This window comes from Dipodomys merriami, unplaced genomic scaffold (assembly GCF_024711535.1).
Source record: "Dipodomys merriami isolate MVZ:Mamm:240054 unplaced genomic scaffold, mDipMer1.0.p SCAF_78, whole genome shotgun sequence".
Lineage (NCBI taxonomy): Eukaryota > Metazoa > Chordata > Mammalia > Rodentia > Heteromyidae > Dipodomys > Dipodomys merriami.
In genome coordinates, this window is record NW_027206379.1 from 2,174,920 (window position 1) to 2,187,111 (window position 12,192).

Sequence of the window (12,192 nt, forward strand, 5' to 3'; positions counted from 1 at the left end):
GGCGGGGTCTGCGCGCCCAGAGCGGCCGCGCGGGGCGTGGCTTGCGCGTCGGTGGGCGTGTCGTCCCCTGGCCCCGCCCCGGGCTGGAATTAGCTGCGCGGGCCCGCGGCGGGCGGGGAGCAGAGCCGGCCTCGGAGCGGGACTGCGCGCCCTCGGGGTGAGTGGAGCCCCAGCTCTTCCCGCCACCCGCTTCCGCTGCCCGAGGACGAGTCCTGGCGCCCTGCCAGGCCTGGAAGTGGAGGCAGCTCCCGCGGTCACCCCGCCGGGGCAGGGGAGGCCGTGAGGAGCCGGAGGACGGGATGGTACCCCAGCCCCGGAGCCCCGCTGCCGGGCCGGGGCCGGAGCAGCTGCTTGGCGGGACGGAGCCCATTTCACAGATGAGGAGAGCGAGGCTCGGCCAGCGAGGCGGGTCATTCCGACCCCAGGGCCCCGGCCTGGGGAGGAGGAGAGGCGGGGCCGGGAGAGGGGCCGGGGCGGGGCTGCGCCACCCGCCGCCGCCCGGGACCAGGAAGCGCCCGCGTGTCCCGCAGGCCACGCCGGACCTCCGGGCCCCTCGGGATCTCCGCTCCGAGGCTCGCCCGTGCGCCTCGCCGTCTGACTGGGGGCCGGGGTGGGATGAAGCCAGAGGAGACCAGGCAGGAACTTCCGAACCTGCATCCGGTCCCGGTCCTGGCCTGGCCTGGCTTGGGTGTCCCCCCCCCCCCCCCCCCCGCGTGTCCCAGCCTCGGATGACCTGGAAGACTGGGCTCAGTACCCTTCCCCTGCGCTGCTGTCAGGAGGTGTGGCTGAAGGAATTTGGGGAGGGGGCTCTGGGTCTTTTTTCGTCACCTCCTTAGTCAGGTCCTGTCTCCTCCTCCAGTGTCCAGGTCCCAGCCAGGAGGAAATGGAGGTCCAGAGAGCGTAAGGGACTTGCCCAGGTTCACACAGTAACAAACACGAAGGGGCAGCGCCAGGGCCTGCGGCCTACAGCTGTGCCCTTGGCTGTCACCCCACCCTCCCAGGCCAGGCCCTGCCCTTCCGCAGTCCCTGCTTGCAGGGGTTCGGTTATTTCCCAAGGAGGAGGAGGGCTGCAAAGTTCCTATTCCAAGTTAAGCAACCAGGTGGGGGGGGGGCCAGAGAGACACCCAGACAGCAGGCAGGGCTGGGCCTCGGCCACGACTGTCCCCTCCACCCTAACCTGAGTGCCCACAGAGGGCTCCTGGCCCAAGAGGAGTGGGTGAGCGCTGGCAGGGCCTGCTGGAGCCCCCTGGCCCTGGCCCCGTGGCCAGCCCCTCCAGCCTTCCAGCCAGGCCCTTCCTGCCCAGCGGTCTCAGTCTTGCCTTACAGTTTTCACTTTCGTTAGTTTCAACATTGCCATGAGCAAGTGCAGCCTGGAAGCAGGCGTGGGGGGGGGGTGCCCCTGCCAGGCCATCCACTGGGGGGAGGGGGGAGGCCCAGAAGAGACTCCACCCCACCCCTAGGGGCTGGGGGACTCGGTTCTGTCCTGGTATGTCAGGCCAATGGCCATGTGCCTGCATCCCTGGGATGAGCAGGGTCCAGGGGAGGGCAAGTCAGAGAGGAGGGAAAAGGAGTCAGGAGAGTGTGCAGAGCCAGGGGTACCCGAGCTGCTGGGCGGGGGGGGGGGGGGGGGGGGGAGGGGCAGGGGCTGTGGTTGGCTGTGGGGGAAGAAAGGATGGCTCCCTGAACAAGCACCCTGCTTACTTCCTGTGGGCCTCGGCACCCCATGGCCCCTTCCTGGGCCTCAGTTTCCCCAGCTGTCAGGTGGAGGGTAGCAGCACTTTCTGGGATTGTGTGTGCAGCTGTGTCTCACCCCTGACCAGACCCCCCACCCCACCCCCTTAGAGCCATGGGCTCCTTATTCCGGAGCGAGGAAGTGGCCCTGGTCCAGCTGTTCCTGCCCACGGCTGCCGCCTACACCTGTGTGAGCCAGCTGGGCGAGCTGGGCCTCGTGGAGTTCAGAGACGTGAGTCGGGGCTGACCAGAGCAGGGAGGGCTTCACTGCGGAGCCCCCGTGCCAGTGTGGTGGGACCCGCCTGTGGCTCCGGGGGGTGCTCGGAGCCTCTTTGGCAGAGGCGGCTAAGGCCAGGGGAAAGCCAGGCCTGGGCCCCAGGGTGGACATCTTCCCTCGCTCCTCCCTGGGACACTGACCCCATCTGTGGCCACCGCAGCTCAATGCGTCAGTGAGCGCTTTCCAGAGACACTTCGTGGTAGACGTCCGACGATGCGAGGAACTGGAGAAGACCTTCAGTGAGTCAGCCCAGCCCTCACCCCTGGCAGGCTCCCTGGAGGAGGGTCTGAAAGGAAGGGCCCCGTTAACCAGGTAGAAAGCAAAAGAATCAGGCAGATAGGCCCTGCCAAGCAAGACAGAGCAGCTGGGATCGAGGGGTGTTCTTGGGATGGGGACCTGGGTGGGTTGACAGGACCTGTGTCAGGGTTCGCTGAGAACCTCGTCCTGTGGGTGCCAGAGTCTGAAAGGGCTTCTAAGCAGATACGAGGTGTGGGCTGAACTTGCTCCCCTTTGATGGGCAGGGGGGTGTCCTCCTCAGTTCCTTCCTGGGACCAGACCCGGGGTCCCTGTGCTGGCCCTGTCCTGGCCGCGCTCGGGAGGGGTTGGTGCTCGAGTGGGAAGCCACAGCAGGCTCTATTTTGTGGCGTGGCAGTCTGGCTTATATGAAGCCGTGGAGACCTTGTCTCCACCGTGCTCTCCACCGTGGGGCTCGGGCCCCGGCTGGCATGGTGAAGGCAGAGTCGGCAGAGCCCCGCCAACCTGAGCTCCGAGGGACAGGAGCAGAGCTCCAGGGACCAAGGTTTTGGCGTGTGTGTGTGTGTGTGTGTGTGTGTGTGTGTGTGTGTGTGTGTGTGTGTGTGTGTGTGTGTGTGTGTGTGTGCACATGCGCACGTGGGTGCGTGCATGTGTGTGTGGTGTGTGTGTGTGTGTGCACATGCTGGCCCTGGGTCTTGAACTCAGGGCCTGGGCACTGTCCCTGAGCTGCAGCACTCTAGCACTTGATCCACAGCTCCACTTCCAGACTTTTTTTTTTTTTTTTTTGTCCGTTGTGGAGCTTGAACTCAGGGCCTGGACGCTGTCCCTGAGCTCTTTCTGTTCTTTTTGCTCAAGGTGAGTGCTCTACCACTTTGAGCCACAGCCCCACTTCCAGTTTTCTGGTGGTTTGTTGGAGATAAGAGTCTCACAGACTTTCCTGCCCGGGCTGGCTTTGAACTGTCTGTGATCCTCAGATCTCAGCTTCTTGAGTAGCTAGGATGACAGGCATGAGCCCCTGGGGCCTGGCCTTAGCTTGGGATTTTTAAGGAACTCAACAGGTGGTCAAAGTAGCTTGAAGGACGTGTGTGAATCCTCTCGATGTCAGCCTGTCCTCGGCTCACATCGGACGTCTTCCATGGCCCTGCATGGCCTCGTGACCCCTCTCCCCCCACACCTTCCCTCCCGCTCAGCCTTCCTGCAGGAGGAGGTGCGCAGAGCTGGCGTGGCGCTGCCCGCGGCGGAGGGCCGGCTGCCGGCACCCTCGCCCCCAGACCTGCTGCGCATCCAGGAGGAGACAGAGCGCCTGGCCCAGGAGCTGCGGGACGTGCGGGGCAACCAGCAGGCACTGCGAGCCCAGCTGCACCAGCTGCAGCTCCACACCGCCGTGCTGAGCCAGAGCCACAGCCCCTTGGTCAGCTCCAGCCTGGGCCAGCACGGCGGGGGGCGAGGGGGGTGGCTGGCACGGGTCTAACGGGGCTGTGGCTCAGCGCGCGTCTCCCATCCCAGCCAGCAGCTGCTCACACCGATGGGCCCTCCTGGGAGAAGACCCCCCTGCTCCTGTCCGCCGCGGGGCCACACCAGGACCTGAGGGTCAAGTGAGTGAGGCCCCAGGGCCGGGGTCAGTGGAGACAGGCCAGCCCAGCTCCGACACCCTGCCTCCCTCACCTATGACCCCGCCCTCTGCCTCCTCCCTGAGGCCCCCCTTCCTGCGCCTTCGGAGCTTTCTTCCAGTGGTCTCCAGGCCTGGCTGGGCAAGGCGGGTGGGTGGTGGGAGCTCCCTCCTCCAGCCTCTGGTGGCAGCTTTGTGGCAGGTGCTGTGGCGCCCCACAAGGCCGCCGCCCTGGAGCGCCTGCTCTGGAGAGCCTGCCGCGGCTTCCTCATCGCCAGCTTCCAGGAGACTGAGCAGCCGCTGGAGGACCCCGTGACGGTGAGCGGGCGCGGGCTGGGCTGCGGCCGTCCTGGGTGGAGCCAGGACTCTAGGGTAGACTGAGCCTGGCTCCTCTGGCAGGGTGAGCCTGCGACATGGATGACCTTCGTCATCTCCTACTGGGGCGAGCAGATTGGGCAGAAGATCCGCAAGATCACAGACTGGTGAGCCACGCATGCGCACCAGCGCCACCAGGCAGCCAGAGGTTCAGAGCCCTCCGTGTGTGTGTGTGTGTGTGTGTGTGTGTGTGTGTGTGTGTGTGTTCATGCCAGTCCTGGGGTTTGAGGGCCTAGGCACTGTATTAGCTTTTTGGCTCAAGGCAGATACTCTCCCACTTGAGCCACAGCTCTACTTCTGGCTTTTTTGGTGGTTCATTTGGAGATGAGTCTTACGGATTGTTCTGCCTGGGCTGCCTTTGAACTACAGTGCTCATATCTCCGCCTCCCGAGCAGCTAGGGTTACTGCCCAGCAGGCTATGGCTTCTTGCTGACGCATATGTGCCAGCCTCTGATGTCCACTCCCCCAGGGACGTCCTGCCTTAGCTTGGCCAGTGAGCTTCCAGACTCATCCCCCCCCCCCCGCCTCTCCTCACCCCTGCAGCTTCCACTGCCACGTCTTCCCATTCCTGGAGCAGGAGGAGGCCCGGCGTGGCGCTCTGCAGCAGCTGCGACAGCGGAGCCAGGAGCTGCAGGAGGTGGGAGCCCACTGGAAGGGACCCCGCCACCCCCACCCGCCCCGCCATCCCTGCTGACCACTCGCTCTGTCCCAGGTCCTCGGGGAGACCGAGCGGTTCCTGAGCCAGGTGCTGGGCCGTGTACAGCGGCTGCTGCCACCCTGGCAGGTGCAAATCCACAAGATGAAGGCCGTGTACCTGATGCTGAACCAGTGCAGCGTGAGCACCACGCACAAGTGCCTCATCGCCGAGGTGTGGTGTGCCACGCGGGACCTGCCCGCCCTGCAGCAGGCGCTGCACCAGAGCTCCGTGAGTGTGTCTTGCTCACGCAGACCCACCCCCTCCCTCCTCTCCTCCCCTCTCCTCCAGGCAATAGCTTCAGGGTTCCTCTGTCCACCCTTGCCCCTTGAGGTATGGCACCCAATCTCCCCCTGGCTCCTCCAAGGAGTCCTCCAGATGGCTCCTGCCCCACAGTCCTCCCTGCCGACTCCCCAGAGCCCCTGCAGGCTTCGCAGGGAGACGTCAGAAACCTAGGTCAGACAGGGCACCTGTGGCTCACGCCTGTAATCCTAGCTACTAGCTACCAGGAGCCTGGATCTGAGGATCAAGATTTGAAGTCAGCCTAGGCAGGGAATTCCATGAGACTCCCATCTCCAAATATCCAGCAAAAAGCCAGACATGGAGCTGTGGCTCAAGTGGTAGAGCACCAGCCTTGAGCAAAAAAGCTAAAGGACAGTGTCCAGACCCTAGGCTCAAGCCCCAATACCAGCACACGCACAAAAAAAAGGAAGGAAGGAAGCTAGCAAGCAAGCTAGGTCAAATCCAGGCTCTCCAAGGCACTGGCCATGTAATCTGCCCTTCTAGGAGCCCTAGGACGCCTGGCAGAGGTGGCTCTTCCTGGGGAGCAGGCGTTAGAGGGAGGGGTGCTATAGTACATACCACTGGGACAGTGCTTAAGGGGGGGCTAGGCTCCCCCTCCAGGCCCTGATGGATGGACACATTTCTTTTTTTTTTTTTTTGTCGGCCGTGGAGCTTGAACTCTAGGGCCTGGGCGCTGTCCCTCAGCTCTTCAGCTCAAGGCGAGTGCTCTACCACTTGAGCTACAGCACCACTTCCGGTTTTCTGGTGGTTTATTGGAGATAGGAGTCTCACAGTCTCTCCTGCCCGGGCTGGCTTTGAACTGCGATCCTCAGATCTCAGCCTAGCTACTCAAGCTAGGATTACAGGCGTGAGCCACCAGCGCCTGGCTGGACACATTTCTTTTTCTGAAGCCATGTCCAGTCTGGATAAAATCTGGCTGTCTCCGTGTCCTTGACTTTCTTAGGAAAAGAGTTGCCCGGACCCCTACCCCACTTCCTGTTCCTGCCCCTTGCCCCCCCCACTCCCGTGAGCCCCTGCGCCAAGCGGTCCACCTCTCAGGTCTTGGGGCCCTTGAGGACCCCAACATCAGCCTCTGTCTTTCTGCCTGGTACCCCAGAGCGAGGAAGGAGTGAGCGCCGTAGCTCACCGTATCCCCTGCCGGGAGCTGCCCCCGACCCTCATCCGCACCAACCGCTTCACCACCAGCTTCCAGGGCATCGTGGACGCCTACGGTGTGGGCCGCTACCAGGAGGTCAACCCCGGTGAGAGCCAGCGCGGGCTCACCCCAGGCCAGCCCTGCCATCTGTGTCAGGGACCCGGGCAGGCTCCGAGGCCCATGGGTACAAGCCTGGGGGGGGGCAAGAGGTCTCCCACCCCGGCCTGTCCCATACCCCTGAGGTCAGAAGTAGGCTTCCTGTCATGCTGTGGCTGGGCCTGGATTGGTCTTTTTAAGTCACAGTGGAGCCAGCAGAGCTGGTGCAGGGAATGGCTGCAGCAGCCGGATTTGATGAGTTTCAAATTTCTGGGCCTCTTTCTTCGTCTGGAAGATGGGAGCAAGGACATCTCAGGGAAGTGTTGAGGCTGACGACATTAGAGCCCGCGCACCGGCCTCCACCAGCTGCTGCTCTGGCTTGTTAAGCTACAAATTATAATTTTTTAAATTATTTTATTTTTTGTTGGTCATGGGTTTTGAACTCTGGGCCTGTGCGCTGTCCCTACACTCTTCAGCTCAAGACAAGCGCTCTACCACTTGAGCCACAGTGCCACTTCCGGTTTTCTGAGTGGCTTATTGGAGATGAGTCTCATAGACTTTCTTGTCTGGGATGGCTTTGGACCAGGATCATCAGGTCTCAGCCTCCTGAGTAGCTAGGATGACAGGTGGGAGCCACCGACACCTGGCAAATTATAATTTTTTTTTTTAAGAAGTTGGTGTTCATCAAGAACCTGTCATAAAAGGTTAGCGTTCCAAGGTCTCATCCAAACCACACAGCCTCTACAGAAACCTCTCTGAGTGGTCATTATTGGGACACCAACCTAACTTTTGGGGACTCACGATTCAGCCCATAACAGGGCATGTGTATTGGAGTCCTCTCAGCCGCATCAGGAATTATTCCCGTTTAACTGGGGGGAAAGGCTGGCCACCAGTAGCTCTTGCCTGTCATCCCAGCTACTCAGGAGGCTGAAATCTGAGGATCGCAGTTTGAAGCCAGCCCAGCAGGAAAGTCCATGAGATTCTTATCTCCATTTAACCAGCATAAAGCTGGAAGTGGCTAGCTGTGGCTCAAGTGGTAGAGCATTCATCTTGACTGAAAAGGCTCAGGGACGGTGCCCAGCCCCACGATCAGGCGACCAGTTCCACCTGCATGACTATGTGCTAGGACCATCTCTGTGCTTCTACTTAATGCTTTTTCTGTTTGAGGGGTCTGCACTGGGATTTGAACTCAGAGCCTTACACTTGCTAGGCAGACACTGTCACTTGAGCCTTCTAAACCTTTGTTCTGTTTTTTTTTTTTTTTTTTTTTGCTAGTTGTGGGGCCTGAACTCTGGGCCTGGGCGCTGTCCCTCAGCTCTTCAGCTCAAGGCTAGCGCTCTACCACTTGAGCCACAGCTCCACCTTTGTTGTTTTTGAGTAATGTCTCACTTTTTTGGCCTGGCCTGGCCTGGCCTTGCCTGGCCCACTATCTTCCTCTTTGCATTTCTTGTAGCTGGGATGACAGGCGCACACACCACTGTACTCATCTTTTTATTGTGTGAGATGGGGACAGTGTCTCCTGAACTTTTTGCTTTGACTGGCATCCAGCTGTGGTTTGCCTGCATCAGCCTTTTGAATAGCTAGGATTACAGGTATGGGCCATGGTACCTGGCTTAGTGCTCTTAAATATAACAATAGCAGCCAGGTACCATGGCCAGTGACTGCCTGTTGTCCCAGTTTTCTCAGAAGGCTGAGGCAGGAGCATTACTTCCAGTAGTTCAAGACTGATCTGGGAGCTGGGAAGGTGGCTCAGTGGTAGAGCTCTTGCCTTGCATGCATGAGGCGCCCTGGGTTCGATTCCTCAGCACCACATAAGCAGAAAAAGCCAGAAGTGGTGTTGTGGCTCAAAGTGGTAGAGCACTAGCCTTGAGCTGAAGAGTTAAGGGTAGCGCCCCAGCCCATAGCTCAAGCCCCATGACCAAGAAAAAAACAAACTAAAGACTGATCTGGGCAACATAGCAAGACCCTCAGCTCCCCAATCTCAAAAACAAGCATCATCAACAACAAACAGCTAGAGGTGCTCTGTCAAGAGCCTTATTTATAATAGCCCTCTGAAGGGCGCCCATCTCACAGCTGGGGCAGCAGGCTCAGAGGGGTCAAGTAGCAAACCCAGGGTCACACAGCTCCCCAAGGCAGGCTCTGGGACACCAGCAAGCAGTCCCCCAGCCTAGTGGTTCCTGGGGTCCTCGGTGGGGCCCTGGCTGACCGCCCGCCCTGTGCTGCAGCGCCCTACACCATCATCACCTTCCCCTTCCTCTTCGCTGTGATGTTCGGTGATGTCGGCCATGGTCTGCTCATGTTCCTCTTCGCCCTGGCCATGGTGCTTGCTGAAGACCGGCCGGCCATGAAGGCCACACAGAATGAGGTGGGAGCCATGGTGGCCAGGATGGGACGGGGGGGGGGCGGCGGAAGCCCCTCACCAGCCCGCCCCCCCACCCCCAGATCTGGCAGACCTTCTTTGGGGGCCGCTACCTGCTCCTGCTCATGGGCCTGTTCTCCATCTACACCGGCTTCATCTACAACGAGTGCTTCAGCCGTGCCACCACCATCTTCCCCTCGGGCTGGAGCGTGGCCGCCATGGTCAACCAGTCAGAATGGAGGTGAGGCCTGTGCCCCCCACTCTGTCCCGTGGCCCCTGACCCACCCCACGGGCCTGACCACTGTCCTCTGTTGCTGCAGTGACCAGTTCCTGTCTCAGAACCCGCTGCTCACCTTGAACCCCAACATCACTGGCGTCTTCCTGGGGCCCTACCCTTTTGGCATCGACCCCGTGAGTCCAGCAGCCTCGTCCACGCCATGGGTGGTCGAGGCCGGCGGAAGTCCCACCCGGCCTCTGGGGCCGTATCTATTTAGTCCTTAGTGCGCCAGGATCTGCCTGGGCACAGGACACAGCGCATGCCCCACTGGGCCTGTCACTGTCTCCCAAGGGAGCCAAGAGGCCTGTGGGGTCAGCCTGGGCTGGTCCTCTCATGGGAAGTCTGGCCCACGTGACACCCCTTGGGCACCCATTAGCATGATCTCCGGACACAGATGAGGAAACTGAGGCCCAGGCCACGTGCCCAGTCACAGCTGGGAAGAACCCAGATTTAAGGCATCATCTGATCTGACCGTACCCTGTCAACCTTTCATGCCCCTCCTACTGCTCCCCATGGGGACGGAGGGGGCTCCCAAGAGGGCCAGCACAGCAATGGGGGACTTGGGCTGAGGGCTTCTTGGCTGCGGTGACCGGATTCCCGAGGTCTCGCCCCTCCTGCCACCCCCAGATCTGGAGCCTGGCTACCAACCACCTGAGCTTCCTCAACTCCTTCAAGATGAAGATGTCTGTCATCCTGGGTGTCACCCACATGGCCTTTGGGGTGTTCTTGGGAATCTTCAACCACGTGTGAGAGCTGGGCTGCCAGGAGCGGGGGTGGCGGGCAGGGTGGGGTGCGTGGCTGGGCAGCACCCCAGTGGCCCCGGTGACCCTCACAACCCTCCCGCTCTCCTCAGGCACTTTGGCCAGGCTCACCGGCTGCTGCTGGAGACTCTGCCTGAGCTCATCTTCCTGCTGGGCCTCTTCGGCTACCTGGTCTTCCTGGTCATCTACAAGTGGCTGCGGGTCTCGGCCGCAGAAGCCGCCTCGGCGCCCAGCATCCTCATCCATTTCATCAACATGTTCCTCTTCGCTCGCAGCCCCACCAACCGGCTGCTCTTCTCCGGGCAGGTGGGCTGGGGGGGGGGGGGGGGGGCTGAGGCCCTGCCGATCTCACCGTGCCGCAAGCCTGGCGCCTCTCAGGAGTCCTTAATTTCGTGAGGGGCACCGGGGGGCGCAGCCCTCAGCCCTGGCCCACTCACCCACAGGAAGCAGTCCAGTATGTGCTGGTGGTCTTGGCCTTAGCCACAGTGCCCGTCCTGCTCCTGGGCACACCCCTGTACCTGCTACACCAGCAGCGCCGCCGCCGCCGCTCTCGGAGGAAGCCTGCGGGTCAACAGGTAGAGGCTGGAGCTCATGGAGGACTGTGAGGGAGGCCAGGGAGGCTACAGCTGGTCGGGTGGACTCCTGCAGGGGGGGAGGGAAGGGAAGGGGGGGTTGTGACACCTGCTCCCCGCCCTGGGCTTGCAGGGTGAGGACAAGGCTGGGCTTCTGGACTCTCCTGAGGCCGCCCCCTCTGAGAGCGGCTGGGGCTCTGACGAGGAGCAGGCCGGGGGCCCAGGCGAGGAAGAGACCGAGGTGGGTGCAGCACCTTCTTCAGGGGACATGGGCGGCTGGCCGCAGCTGTGGGCCCTCACTGCCACCTACCTACCTGTTCCAGTGCGTCCCCTCTGAGGTCTTCATGCACCAGGCCATCCACACCATTGAGTTCTGCCTGGGCTGCATCTCCAACACGGCCTCCTACCTGCGCCTCTGGGCCCTGAGTCTGGCCCATGCCCGTGAGTGACCTGCCAAAGGGGCGGGCAGGCGGGCGGGCAGGGACTAGGGGCCTCGGCTCTGCTAGATGGGTGGCCTGGGCACGTCCTTTCTCCTTGGACCTGTCTCCCCCTGTGTAAACAGGGATGACAAAAGGAGGTGCCATAAGCCGGGCTTTGGCGGCTCACACCTGTCTGAGTGCGAGATTTCAGTTCCAAGTCACCTGGGCAGGAATGTGAGCCTCTTACTTCCCGTTGACCAGCGAAGTCCAGAAATGGAGCTGTGGCCCAAGTGGTAGAGTGCTAGCTTTGAGTGAAAAAAAGGTCAGGGACAGCGTGCAGGCCCTGAGTTCAAGCCCCAGTACCGGGGCTTGTAATGGCTTGTCAGCCCTATAGGCAAAGAAGACGGGGGCTTCTCACAGGGCCAGCAGGTGCCCTCTGGCCTTGGCCCAGTGCCCACTCCTTGGCTCGCAGAGCTGTCGGAGGTCCTGTGGGCCATGGTGATGCGTGTGGGTCTGAGCATGGGCCAGAAGGTGGGTGTGGCGGCTGTGGTGCTGGTCCCCGTCTTCGCGGCCTTCGCTGTGCTGACAGTGGCCATCCTGCTGGTGATGGAGGGGCTCTCGGCCTTCCTGCACGCTCTGCGGCTGCACTGGTGAGTCCCTTCCGCACTGGGCAGGGCGGTGGGGTGGGGCCCGGGGCTCTCTGAACCAGCCCCCCACCTCTTCCCCAGGGTGGAGTTCCAGAACAAGTTCTACGCGGGCACTGGCTATAAACTGAGCCCCTTTTCTTTCACCGTGGAGGATGAGTAGCGCCTGCTGAAGCTGGCACGTCTCCAGTCCTGGCCGCCCAGAGCAGAAGCAATAAAGAGCTGGCAGGCCTGGGAAGTGCGTTTTGCTTCTTTGGGACTCCAGAACAAAACTGAAGCCAGGAGGGGCCAAGCCCTGGGCTCCGGCAGCCGCCCCTAGCCTTTGTAGCTGAGGCAGGCATGGGGTGGGTGGTGCTGGCCAAGGACCTGGGTTTGTGAAGTCTGAGCGCAGACCCGTGGCCTGTCCACTGTGACCCAGTCACAGGGATCTGGATGTGTCAGGAATGTTCTCGCTTGGAGTGAGCAAGCAGGTTCCAACCAGCTGGAATGTGAGCTCCTACCCAGGAGGTGTGTGGACTGGCCCAGACTGGGCTGTTTTGCCAGCGCACCATGCCTGGTGCAAGAACCCCGCGTGTCACCCCTGGGGCAGTGGGCTGGGGCCGCGCCTCTCCACGATGGGCTTGGAGGTGAAGCCAGCACGCACTGTCTGCCCAGAGGACTGTTGTGGCCAGCCCGGATCCCACCC

The 12,192-nt window shown here is 61.7% G+C and overlaps 1 protein-coding gene across 2 annotated transcripts; it reads left to right on the forward strand.

Moving 5' to 3' along the window:
- Positions 1 to 79: 79 nt before the first annotated feature.
- Tcirg1 (T cell immune regulator 1, ATPase H+ transporting V0 subunit a3) lies at positions 80 to 11,745 on the forward strand. Of its 2 annotated transcripts, none has more exons than XM_070009907.1 (20): positions 80 to 157; positions 1,843 to 1,963; positions 2,169 to 2,247; positions 3,454 to 3,674; positions 3,770 to 3,858; positions 4,064 to 4,190; positions 4,272 to 4,354; positions 4,791 to 4,884; positions 4,960 to 5,172; positions 6,341 to 6,485; positions 8,701 to 8,840; positions 8,918 to 9,075; positions 9,155 to 9,245; positions 9,739 to 9,857; positions 9,965 to 10,178; positions 10,316 to 10,447; positions 10,578 to 10,685; positions 10,768 to 10,885; positions 11,336 to 11,513; positions 11,592 to 11,745. In XM_070009907.1, the coding sequence occupies exons 2-20, from the start codon at positions 1,847 to 1,849 to the stop codon at positions 11,668 to 11,670; spliced, it is 2,505 nt and encodes an 834-aa protein (XP_069866008.1). In that variant the 5' UTR covers positions 80 to 157; positions 1,843 to 1,846; the 3' UTR covers positions 11,671 to 11,745. The 2 variants fall into 2 exon arrangements, with proteins under 2 accessions (XP_069866008.1, XP_069866009.1); XM_070009908.1 differs by lacking the exon at positions 80 to 157 and adding an exon at positions 730 to 779.
- Positions 11,746 to 12,192: the final 447 nt, after the last annotated feature.

What these genes read in the sequence shown, in the direction of transcription:
- Tcirg1 (XM_070009907.1), top strand. Translation starts at nt 1,847, where the DNA reads ATGGGCTCCTTATTCCGGAGCGAGGAAGTGGCCCTGGTCCAGCTGTTC. An exon ending in CCTGAGTCTGGCCCATGCCC is followed by an intron (nt 10,886 to 11,335) that starts GTGAGTGACCTG and finishes CTTGGCTCGCAG; the next exon opens with AGCTGTCGGAGGTCCTGTGG. An exon ending in CACGCTCTGCGGCTGCACTG is followed by an intron (nt 11,514 to 11,591) that starts GTGAGTCCCTTC and finishes CCTCTTCCCCAG; the next exon opens with GGTGGAGTTCCAGAACAAGT.